The sequence below is a fragment of the Poecilia reticulata genome, linkage group LG7 (assembly GCF_000633615.1).
Source record: "Poecilia reticulata strain Guanapo linkage group LG7, Guppy_female_1.0+MT, whole genome shotgun sequence".
NCBI lineage: Eukaryota > Metazoa > Chordata > Actinopteri > Cyprinodontiformes > Poeciliidae > Poecilia > Poecilia reticulata.
In genome coordinates, this window is record NC_024337.1 from 4,498,462 (window position 1) to 4,511,198 (window position 12,737).

A 12,737-nucleotide genomic window follows, 5' to 3' on the forward strand; every position below is an offset into this window, starting at 1 on the left:
TGAGAAGAAAATAACAGATGCAAAATATGTGTGCTATTTTATCTAAATATAAAAATATTTGTTTTTTTAACTGTTTTTAAAACAGTTTAAAAAACTGTTTTTAAACCGTTTTTTAAAACAGTTTAAAAACAGTTTTTTTATATACTTTATACTCTATATATACTCTTTATGTACAATGATTACAAATAATCATTATGCAGGTTGCAGATCCCTGTTCTACTTAATCGAGTCTTTGCACTTTAATCGGTGAACAACAACATCAGCTCTGCAGGGCACTCTGGAGAGCGGAGTTTTCATTTTTCCACCTGACTTTGAACGCACCAGAGGAGCCGTGCTCCCCACAGTTCGGTGCGGTGCTCGCTCTGACTGCGAAACCGGACGGATGCGTGGTTTGAGCGGGGATGGAGACGATGACTTGTCGCTGTGGAGCGTCAGAGACAAGCCGCTGAGAGGTGAACGGCGTGTCGGTGGACCTTAGCAGCAATGAGTGAAGTTGTGACTCGGAGAAGAAAAGGAGTGGGGCTGAAGAACTTTAAGCAAAGATGGAGTGAGTTTAAAGCTACTGTGAAACTGTCGGGGTGTTATTGGTGTGGAAATCCCGCGAAATAATTTAAAAAAGCCCCCCCAAATAAGTTACTTGGGTGAATTTTCAACATTGTTTTTGATTATTGGCGCTTATAGTTGTGAGTGTAAATGTAGAGGGTGTTTAGTTGTTACCTGTCTGAACCGTTACCCAAATCTTTGTGTTTCTGTTATCTTTTTCTGCGCTGCTTTAAAATGCACCGTGAGGTTTAGTGAGATCCAGGGCAAACGGATATGGTGGCTCTCTCTACATCTGTCATTTCAACCTGACACCTGTAACGTCTACAGACCTAACTCACTCACCGTCTCTTGGCTGTTGGGTTTAAATGTAGGATTATTATCATTATTATGAATAAGATTTGACATTAGAGGATCGACTGGACCCCTTCCGTCCTACCTGCGTGACCAGAAACACGCCATCCCTGGATTAGATCTGGTGACACAAGAACATGATGATGAAACCAAACTTTCCCAGTGACCCAGAATCCACGAGCAGATTTGAATCAAGTCTGGACTTCAGCTTGTTGAGAAGGAGAGACGCTCTGCGTTCAGGCTTTCAAACAGAAACAAGCAGTTGAAACTTGTTTAGGAGCCTCAGGCCTGAAGCTCTTAACTCAGGACTGTTATTTCCACCCACAAGCTTCATAGCTGAGAGGAGCGACACAATTCAGGGTTAGCATGACTGCTCAGCAGGATCCCAGCCCGCTTGTTAAAGAGGAATTACACTCAAAATCAGACCTGGGAGTAGAGCATTCTCCGCTTTTGAGTTTTGTCCGCTTTCCTTGCGTTTGCTGAAATTCAAAGTTGTGCAACTGGTGGGTGGAGAAGCAGCAGCTGCAAGCACTGCTGTTGATGTTGACATTGTTGCAACAGAGAGCAAACACCTTTTGTTGCCAGTAATGGTGGATTTTAGACTCAGCAAAGAGAGCCGTCAAAAACCAGGGAGGTGAACTAGGGTGAGAGGGAAGCCTGGACACCGTCCAGTGGGATTTGTTACTCTGCTTTGCTCCAGATGACATTTTTCCAAGTCAGTCACTTCTGCTTGTGTGTATAGCCAAATGTCTAACGTCTAAGTAATTTGTCAAAACAAATGCTGCATCAGCAGCTTGAGCACATCTCAAACTGCAGGTTGTGCTAACAAAGTTTTGGAGTGAAATGACTTACTTGGTAGTAAAGCTGTAGTCCAGGTGTGGTCCTTTTAATACCAGATTTTTATTAAACTCAAAATGAAGAATGTGCTCTGTGAGCTGAACAATGAGAGGATACTTTAAAATAATACAATGTCAAATTTTTTCCTAGGTTTAGTTTGCCACTGTTGAAATAATCGATTTATCGTTAAGTGGAGTATGTGGACATCAAACAGGCCATTAATTTAAAGAACAGAACGCCGTCAGTTTGCTTTTTGTGTCTGTGAAGACAATATTTCAGCAGATAGGGCTAGCTTGTTTCAGTTTTTTTCCTAATACTGATTTTTTTTTTGTCTGAAATGTTGCTAAACATAGCAAGAAAGTTGCTGAGTCTGTAACACTGTAGGGGGGGTGACGATTGTTGACTGACCTGGTGGGCGGGGCCAACAACAAGTTGTTTGTATTGATTTTTACAAAAGTGTCTTTCAATAATTCATTTTTCCAGCATTGATTATATCGAGACCTTTATTTTGACAACCTTTATTGATGTTAGTTGTTATTTTCCGTTGATTGTGGTTCTGACCCTCCAGACCATTTGGCTCCAGTGAAATAYGACAAAGGGTGATGCTAATATTGGTTAGCAGCAAGTCATAAGAGCTGAGTATAGATGGATTATTCTAAATGATTTCAAATTGTTGGTTGCAAAGTCTACCTGGGGGGCTAACACCGAGGACGATACATGGACGATAGAAATKAACTATGAGTGACCCAGAAGTGTCGGGTCCAGAAGGATTAAGCTGTAAATGTACAAAATAACCAGGCCCCAGGAAAGACCCCTGACTTTATTCAAAGCATTTAAGTTTATTTATGTAGCACCAATTTACAACAAGACTTTTTACAAGACTACCTGTGTAAACCTCTCAAAACGACAGAAAGCAGAGCTGAAATGGAACAGACCTGACAGATTCAGTGAAACCTCAGGGCACTTSGMCATGCTGGGAAATCGGGAACTTTTAGTTTTGGTTTTGGAGCAAACTGGGAGGATAAACCAGACTTCCAGCTTCTGCTTTCTCTTTCTGCTCCCCTTTTTCTCTGGAAAKCTCAACGAGGGAGAGTCTTTGAGTCATGTCATACATAAAGTAATCAAATCATTTTATTAAGGTGTTGAGTATTTGCCTGCCTCAAAAGGCTGATGTTGGAGAAGATCAATGTTAAAGTTGGGGAATTAATCACCCCTTAAAAAACATGTTTCTTTGTAATCTTCTTGCCTTTCATGTAGAGAAAGGTCACATCTGCTCCCTGATTGTTTTATGTCTAAAACAATACATTAGTCATGGAGTAACAAGCCAACTTTTAGGTTGTAAAAAGAGTTGCTAGCACCATCTACAGCGGTACAGCATGGTCAAATTAGTGCCGCTCCACTTTTATGTCGCTCWCGCTGCTAATCTGTACAGAGTGTGTGTGTGCTGGTGCATTCACACTGTTAGTAAARCTCAGATGCTGTAGTTTCTTGTGGTCCCTGAAGGCAGCTTTGCATGAGAGGCATGTTTGCATGTCGGTTCTCGTCTGTGAGAAGCTGCAGAGACCTGTTCTGATAAACTGTAAAGTTTGTTGGAAATGAACTCCCACCCAATTTCACATAAAAAAAATTTTTTTTTTCCTTTTTTTTTCTGCATCACCTGAAAGCAACACAAGAATGATAATTTTTCTCTGGAGGATGAAGTAAACAGACGACTCAGCAGACTGTTAACACTGCAGTATGCTCACAAGATGAGTGGTGAAGAAACAGTGTGGACAGAGGTTTGTCGCTGGGCAACAGGGACCTGGTAATGATGCTTGTTCTTGTGTTATTTACTGCTCCACTCTGCTGTGTACAATCCTGAGCGAACACTCATTTATTTAGGTTTGTTGCAGTTGAGCTGGACCTGTTATCTGGCCTATTTTCAGCCCAGAATCATTTAGGTATAGAAACAAACCATGACAGTGGTGTTTCCACGTTATCTTACAGTTAATACGTCTTTCAGTGTTTGGTTAACACAATTATTTCCCATCCGCTTTGTTAAATCTATGAAACAAACATCRAAACAGTTTAGAGAAAAGTCAAATATTAGCCCCAACAAGGCGAGATTCTCCAACAAGATTCTTCAGACGATCAGCAGAAGAATAATGCAGATATTTTTCCTTTCATTAAATGATTATTTACTTTTCCTCTCTACGTGTGAAATTCAAATCTTTTGGGAAATTTCCTGGGATCTGCCGAGTTCTTCTGGAAACACCCAGCAGAGACGAAAGATCCTGGTTTCTTTGTTCAGGATGTGGTTTTCCTGCCATTCTCTGGCTAAAATTGTGTCTTTGTTATTCTGCAAATATAGCGACTTTATCCTCACGATTAGACAAAAATTCTCATAAACCCGACCCTAAYACTCCGCCGTACAACTCACAGAAGGAATGATTGAAAAGTAACTCTTTGAAAATATTGTCAGACATTTTTAATTTCTTTTTCTGAAAAGAAATTGATAAAGAATAAAAAAAAGATTGAATTGTATCTAGTATGAAAAAAAAAGATGTGATTTTATTTCTGCTTACCTGAAAGCATTTTTTAACAGAGCAGTGTTTTCAGCTGCGCAGTGRTCGACACAGGGTGTAGATTGTCTGCTGTTCGGTCCTTCAGGAGGCAGGATTACTGACAGGAGCCAAACTTTATTAACCGAGCCTCTTTATGATTATTCGTTTTAGTGGTTACCATGGTGATTAAGTCCTCCTACCCCAACAAGCTCAGTTCTACTCTAGTTMATTTTGAGCCGTATCTTCCTGTTCACCTGGACACGCCATAGATCCATCACAGGGCAACACAGAGACACGCTGGACAAGCGACCAATCAGTATCTTTCTCAACTTGGACGAAGGGAGGACAGACTGTASGTCTTATCAGTTATGRCACAGATACGCTGAGCCGCAATCATTATGTTGCGTTTTTTACATGCAACATAATGCATTGCCTCAGACCAGGTGGTGTCCACAGTGAAAACCCAACCATCTGCAGCCTGGCTTTAGCCTCATGGTGACCATTTCAGTTAATTTCATATGAACCTGGGATGTGAGAGGATTGGTGTGTTAAATGTTGACCCTAACTAACCGCAGACTGTTTGTCCGGTGCAGGTGAGCAGCCCAAAGAKAACCTCGCCACCGCTGATGTGCCTGGAAAACGCTGTGAGTTTCTGGTGATTTTAAAGCCTTTTCATGATAAGAAAAAAAAAAATCCAGTATGTATATGTATGTGAGCTGTTTTATTTAATTTTTATTTAATTATTCAATTATTTAAATCCAACCTTACAAAGCAACAGTTGTTTAGATGCGAAAGTTACAAACCCCAGAACCTGGGGCGTGTGGAAAACTTTTCACATGGAGTGTGCTTTCTTTTTACTGTGACTCCATCTTCCGGGAATCCTTCATGAACCAACAAACGTTTAACGTCTTCATGATGGTTGGTCGCCCGTGTTAGAGTGTTGTCGGTGCAGAAGGCAGTGCAGCGCGTTCAGGTGCACTACCTGCAAACAGTCTGAGTGCTGAAAGCCGCACAGGAAGCGTGGTGAAGCTGATGTGTGGTTTCGGTGTTTTTGAGCTGCGTTGTTTGTTTGTTTTTTTCCTTTTCCTCGTAGGTGCAACACCACCAGGGGACGACGATGGACGACAAGGGGCCCTCAAGAGGTTCAGTGCTATGTGGCCCTCTTTCCGCAGAAAGGACAGAAAGGACAGTGAGTATCGTGTCAAGTGGATGTTTGTCTGGTTTTGTTGATGTTGCTAAAGGTGGTTTTCTTTTGTATTTTCTTCCTTTGATGCCTGAGTGCAGGAAGTCAGAATGAGCCTGCTCTCTGAGTATGGAGCAGAGTGTTTYGTAAAGCAACGGCTGGATGGGCTCAGTGAGTCTAAAGTGCATGGWGTGGGTGAAAGGTGCACCTCCATGCCAGTCTGCAAAGACAAGCTCCATGTATGAACAGCCAGAAGTATGAGCAGCAGCAGCAGTCACCGATATTTTACAACTTGATGCATAAGTACCAAAGTAATTTGTTAGGAACTTTCAATTGAAAATATAACATATTTTATTTTATTTTATTTTATTTYATTTYATTCAGAGAAAGCATTAGTCATATGATAACTTTGAGTACTGTGGATTCATGACATTGTTGTATCTGCATAAACATAAAAATCTGCGTTACATGACCACCAGGTTACTTACGTTCACAATGAAGATGTGAATGTAAGTAAGAAACGGGTTGTTTCASAACAGTAGATCACTCCCTGGCTCAGGGTGAAGTCACCGTTTACGTCTCACACGCTCCCGTACAATTCTGCAGAGTGTTGTGTCTTAGAGTCTCCCATACTTCTGCAGTGTTATGTCTCACCACCACAGCCTGACTTAGTTTTTGAGTTTGACAAAAAGCTGCAGACTGAGTTGAATGTTCAGCACRGCTTCTGTGTTCTCCAGTGTTGCGTTGTGTTTGTGTCGCCTACAGAGTATGTTGCGCTACTTTTTGGACTCTTGACCTCCCCAACCACTATATGATGACCCCACCCACCATAGTTGTTACTCAGTGGTGATGGAAAACCATTGAAGGCTGTACAGGTTTTTTTTGGAGTAGGACTATTAGTTACTGAGCTTCCTGAAAATTCCTTAAAATGCACTTCAAACCAAGAAGCAATTCCTTTTAAATGGAAAAGTGTTCATCAACCAAAGGACCATATTCTACAGAATGCAGATCATTTGCAACGCATGTCARGATGATCCTATTAGATGTCAGAGGTTGTAACTTGGAACTGATCGACCACATTTCAACCCTGGCCCACAGTTCAACCCTGTTTCTATGTTTTGCATCTAAAAAAGAAAAATTAACAAAAGGACTGACAGCTTTATAACATCTTTAAGCCCTTTACAAATTTTACACCTGTTTTCTTTTTGCGGTTGGATTYGTAAACTTGGAAAATATTAGCTGTAGCTTTTAAAGCACAGATGAATTCTTTGCCAAACCCCTTAAAAGGTAGGAGAGTGCTAGGGTGTGCGCTCACACAGAAACTGGAAAGTTGAGAGAGAGGTCATTTCTGCATGAAGTAGAGCTTCAGCAACTCAATTCCAAAGAAATATGTATTTCCCGCACTTTTTCACAAAAAAATGTGTCCACATCTTTGTTGAAGTTGCACTAGGACTCAAGTCATGCTGTGAAAGTTGTGTAACAAGATGTTTCCGCCTGGAATCAGAAACATGTCAAAATGTACATCATCTTCCTGTTGTGGTTGGTGGTGGTTAAATCATCTCTTATTGTGAGTGCTGAGCAGAATGCAGCTCAATGTARTCGTATTCTTCTCCTGAACTTCTGCAGAGTGTCGTGTCTTACACTAAGATATCAGTATTTATATGACAAAGGTTTGGAGTCTGATCATTCTTGGCTCGTAAGTGTTCATTCTGTGCATTTTATCTGCTAATGGAATATTTAGCCGTTTGGACAGAGTCCCCYGTCAGACACTAATGATAATGCAGAAAAGGTTAAAGGTCACAGAGTGATGGAAGYATATAATAGGCATATAACACATCTGATATTATTGTAATATTGTAATATTTACCAATATCATTGCCATTGCAAGATCTTCTAATATTATGCAGCCCTAATGTCAAAGAGTTAGTTTTTAAAATAATAGTGATGTATTTAAAAAAGTGAGTAAAGATCAAAATCCGTACAATATTTTATCACTAAATGAAAAGGCTTTGGGAGCATTGAAACAAACCATGAAGTACATCTTTGTAACTGGGTTAGCTGGGTTCTACACACAGTGAGGAAAGTAACATCAGTAGCAGTTTACGTTGCTCTCTAACGCAGCTTGAGGACTTAACTTTCCTGTCAGTCACTGAACTAAAGATTTCATTTTGTTCGTGTTTTCCGGCCTCGAATGGCTGGAGTCCATTCCACAGCTCCTCTGTATTTATTGATTGTACCTCAGTGACAGCATGCTTGATGTCAGTCCCTGGGTTTTCTGTTGGATTTAAGGTCCAGTGGCAAATTGGCTACTTCATAACTGTCTGTTTTAAACACCCATTTCAGAGTTGTTGAGTACTCATAATGATAATCAGACAGTAAATCTCCATAACCACCATGTAAAACATTTGTTTCCTTCACCCTTAAATAAAGGTTTGTTTCTTGTTTTTCCACAGCATGACTAAATGCCAAACAGCTATTACTTTCAATTTATTATTTAGTTACAGCACATCTGCAGCATGCCTGTCAGGATTGTTAGGTCTGTTGGTTATAGGACTGCTTTTATTTTGAACCAAACTGCACATTAGCATAGTTGATGTTGTTTCAGGGGTTGTTGAACCAAGCGCCTCCAGCAACAACGTGAAAACCCACTGAACTGTAGATAAACAACATGCAGGACATGTGAGCAGTGAGTGGGGATTGGGAACGGACCTGGAGATGACATACTGTAAAAATGTATTGCACCTTGGTTTTTTTTTTTTTTTTTCTGAGACTCTGCTTGACGGTGTCCACACGCCTTCTGACTCACCGTCTATAATAGGTGAGCTCCTGTGTTGACCTAATGAGGTGGCACTGGTAGCATTTACTGTAAACAGCAGCTGTTCCTTGGACTCCCTATTTTTAACYGTGAACGCCGACATTTTATCTCCACTAGTAGCTTTGCAGCTTGCTCTACAATACAGACATGGCTTACTTTTACACAGACTACTACTGTTTTCTTGGGGGGGGGGAGTTGAGTCAAATGCTAGGAACGGATCTTAAGCAGCCTATAAAGATGGATTATTGAAGTTTGCTCTTTGCAAGGCCAGTAACTTTCATTTGAGGCTTCACTGATCTCATCCTGGCCCAGATCTTTACCTGCAGGTGAAGATGGCACTCAGGCAGAACACAGGAACTAACACTGTGTTCCTGTTCAGGCACTCGGCTCAAAGCTGAGAGTTCTGACTCCTTCACATGTGAACATACCTTACCAATTAGGGCGCTCTATTTAAGACCTCCTGCTTCACTCTGCTGCTGCTGCTGCTGGTGGTGGTTCTGGTTCCGTTCCACCACAGCATCCACCTGAAAGCTTTCAGCTCAGGAACGCCATCCTCTCCCTCTGGCATGTTGGACCTTACTAATCGATAAAGTGCTAAGCAGCAGGGATTAATAAGATCAGATCCAAAAAGGACAACATCACGCTGTGTTTTTCTGTGGAAGATGAAGAGCATTTACTCATGAGTCGACTGACTGAAACCAGTCAGTGAAATTCTATCCTTGAGACAAGAATTACATTGCTTAAATACTGATCCACTGAGAAATGYGGAGCTCTGTCGAGACCCTGAAATATGACTTTGGTTTTGATTAAATCTGGATCTGAAGCTGCTCTGCATTTTGGCCATTGCTCAGCACCCATGTTCACTAGTGGGGTAACAAACTCTGGGTGGAGTGACCATGTGTCATTTGAAATACAAATGACAAAATACAAAGTCTGACACAAAACACATTGCAAAAAAACCCGATGGTGATGTTCTTGCCAATCGCAATACCTTATCAAGTGTATATCTATCGATTGATCATTTATAGTGAATAAGCTCAAAGTGTGATTCAGATTTAAACTTCTCCTTAAACACAGTTCCAACCCTTCCTCTGGTCATCCATCCATCGACAAGTGAAACCCTATTTTACGCCCTGTTGTCATAAGATCTGCTTTAGTCAATATTAACTTAAAGGCCCTAAATGGGTTTCTAATATGGCTATGTCCTGTATTGTCCAAGTGGATGAAAAGCATGTTCTATCTAATGTATAATATATCCTTTATCTCTTCACTTCCACTTTACGTCCCCATGGTCATTTTATCCACCCCCGTCATGCACCTTCCTCCACCTATAAGCAGAGAATGGAGCTGTTCTGATTTTAGCCATCAATAGTTCAGCCTGCCTCCCTATCTGCTCTCTAACTCAGTTTATATTTGTGTTTCTGCGTAGAAATCAAAGAGCCTGATCTTGCAGAGACGAGGGAGAACCTGCCAGTCATGGACAATGTGCCCATTCAGCCCCGCCGGGTCAGCGGCCAGTACTTCTTTGAGTATCTAGTGGTGGTCAGCCTGAAGAAGAACAAAGATGGCAGCAACTATGAGCCTCAAATCACCTACCAGTTTCCTAAGGTCAGTCACACAGTGAAATCCAAGTTTACGCAGGTTGTTTGCTCTTTGACACACTCTTGTTTTAAATAATGTGTGTCAGGGTGTTGAATTTGTGTTAGTCTGACATGAACAGGATTTGCAGTAAAAGTTGTTAAAGCTTTAAATTGATAACTTTATGAAGAAACTTTGCAACACCAACTGTCTTTTGTAACAGAAATAAATTTTTGGTTTGTTTTCCGGATTTTCTCGTTTCATCTCAAGTAACAGTGTAGAAACTTGACATTAGTATTTATTTAATACTTTATTACCACCTTTATGATAACCTTCTGATTAACTGATAGCTATCATGTTTTATTTAATGCCACGTTGTGAATGAAAGCAAAACATAAGATTTGTTTGAGAATCCAACCTCCTAGTTATTTCAGTGTATATATAAAATAATCTTGTTTATTTGCGATAAAAGTAAAAGTATTTTAAGTTTAATGACTTTGATGTGGCGGTCCAAACCTTCATTACGTCTTGTTTTGATCATTGCAAGTTTTTCATCTATTTTTTTAGCGGTAACTGGCAGCTTGTCTATCAGTCAACAAAGCATGGTGTGATCCTAACCCAAACGTTGGAATCTTATTTATTTCATATGTCTTTGTTTAAAAAAACCAAATCAGACAGAGATCTGAACCCAGAACACTCCTCTTCTGTCTAAACATCAGTACTAAGACACACCAGTGACAGCATATTCATTTACAAAACTTAAGATTGGTGGTGATTCAAACCAAAGCCTGCCTGAATGAAAAAACAAACAGTTTTTTTTTTATTGTAATGTTATATTCAAATGATTAAGGTCTACATTGCTAACCTGAAGAAAGCTTGTAACTTCTGTATGACGCATGTAAGAATTTCTAGTGAGTGCAGCACATCGGATAGAACATGTTTATCACACCATGTGGGTTTCTTGTCAGAGAGACGTTATGGCCAAATATCAGAAGGAGGAAGAGGAGAAGACCCTAAAGGCAATCACACTATTTTGTTTCCCAGAGGGCATCAGTTGGGCTCCTTTGACAGAATACCACAGGTGAGTACAACTCATCTGGCTGTTTCCCATTTAAGTTTTTTGCTGTTTACATCAACTGCAGGGTTGTTTTTTGCTTTTCGTTTTCTTAACATGCAGTGAGACCTTCTCCTTTGTTCTGACTGAGATCGATGGCAGTAGACGAAACGGATACTGCAGGAGATTACTGGTGAGTCTGAGGATTAAAGTCTTCAGACTGTTTGAAAATACTTCCAGTGCCAGTTCAAAATGTCTACGCTTTAATTTCTTCCGATTTTCAGCCAGGAGGAAGAGGAGCTCGACCTCCAGAGGCTTTCTGTATCATCAGTTCGCTGGCCTGTTTCGGCCTCTTCTCCAAGGTACGGTGCAACACGCGGAAGGAAGAGCCTTCATAGCTGGAGTCTTATTGTGTCGGATCCTGGCAACTTGTGTGGGAGTAACAGACACAAACAGGATCCTAGCAACAGTACATAAAGTATGTAACCGTGGCGTGTGACAACATCTCGTGCGCAGATATTCGATGAAGTGGAGAAGCGGCGGCAGATCTCCATGGCCTTGATCTACCCATTCATGCAGAAGCTGAGAGAGGCTTCATTCCCGGCTCCAGGACAAACAGTGGAGATTAAGAGCTTCATTCCTGAGTCGGGCACCGAGGTCAGACAAAAAAAAAGAAAAAAAAAAACACCCCCTCCCCCACCCGCTGTGAACTCAGCACTTCATCTCTCCTGATGAAAATGTCTAAGGTCTGTTTCTCTTGTGCTGCCGTCACGACTCTGCAGGACGGTGGCTGAATCAGAACAACTCACATGGAGTTGAAGTTTTCAACATAAAACCAGTAGCTCATGTGTTGACCAGCTCACTTCCTTCTTACTTACTCAGAAAGAAAAGGATGTCCTCAGTCGTTTTAGGGGAAAACTATCTGTTTTACAAGGAGAATTCCAAACAGCAGGCTGTGCTGTTATCAGCTTGTGATAACATTGTTCTGTCGAAGTTATGGCCAAGATCCGGAAACACCATCCACGTGTCAGATGAGGCTGAACTGCCACATGATCAGGCATCTTGGAAAGCAAGTCAAACTGGAAGAGAAACTGAAAGTCACCGCCCTGACCTTTACAGTCCACTTTAACTCCGTCGGACTTTCTTTACGTATTTGCTGATATCAAATCCCGATTCTTACAGTAAATAATGTAAGCGTTGTGCTCTAAACTCAGTAGGTTTAAAGCGTTTTAAAATGTTTAGACTTAAGTGTTGAAAAAAATCCACAACAGCAGAACCTTGGTATGTCAGAACAATTATGTATGTACCAGAATTCTGGTATGTCAGGCACTTGCAATACAGGCGGAATGTCATGGAAATCAACATACCTAAAATATTTAGTGTATGCAGGAACTCCGTCTGTAACATTTATGTTTAACCAGTTCAGACATCTTGAAGGAAGCAGATTTAGTTGCAAACATGGAAAACATGGAGCAAAACAGATAGAGAGATTAAAAAGGCAGATTGTTTTTATGTTAAAATTCTACAGAACAATTTTCAATTCAAGCCTGATAACACTGCGACTTGGATATAAGATCTTCCAGGCAGATGTGTTCACATGGAGCTCTGTCTAAACCTGTCCTGTGTTACCCAAGAAGCTCCTGATCAAAACCTTAACCCTTGTCTGCATCAGGTCATATACCATGTTTCAACAGCTCACAGCCATTTCAAGTATTTACTGATGCTGACCAATGATTGTGTTCCTCTCTGTGACCAACCCCTACAGCGAAAGGAGGACACACACGCACGCACACACGCACGCACACACACACACACACGCACGCACGCACACAC

General features: G+C 41.0%; 1 protein-coding gene across 2 annotated transcripts in view; it reads left to right on the plus strand.

Annotated features, from left to right (window-relative positions):
* dennd2da (DENN/MADD domain containing 2Da) overlaps positions 1-12,737 on the plus strand; it is a 27,850-nt gene that overhangs the window by 10,666 nt on the left and 4,447 nt on the right. Inside the window, exons 1-8 of one of the 2 annotated variants that reach the window (XM_008412916.2) lie at positions 198-547; positions 4,868-4,918; positions 5,368-5,463; positions 9,702-9,880; positions 10,819-10,931; positions 11,028-11,097; positions 11,189-11,266; positions 11,421-11,561. In XM_008412916.2, coding sequence (XP_008411138.1) covers positions 484-547; positions 4,868-4,918; positions 5,368-5,463; positions 9,702-9,880; positions 10,819-10,931; positions 11,028-11,097; positions 11,189-11,266; positions 11,421-11,561 — 792 coding nt within the window. In that variant the 5' untranslated portion in view covers positions 198-483. Of the gene's footprint in view, positions 1-197; positions 548-4,867; positions 4,919-5,367; positions 5,464-9,701; positions 9,881-10,818; positions 10,932-11,027; positions 11,098-11,188; positions 11,267-11,420; positions 11,562-12,737 lie in introns of those variants that run through there. The other variant, XM_008412915.1, reaches the window with a different exon arrangement.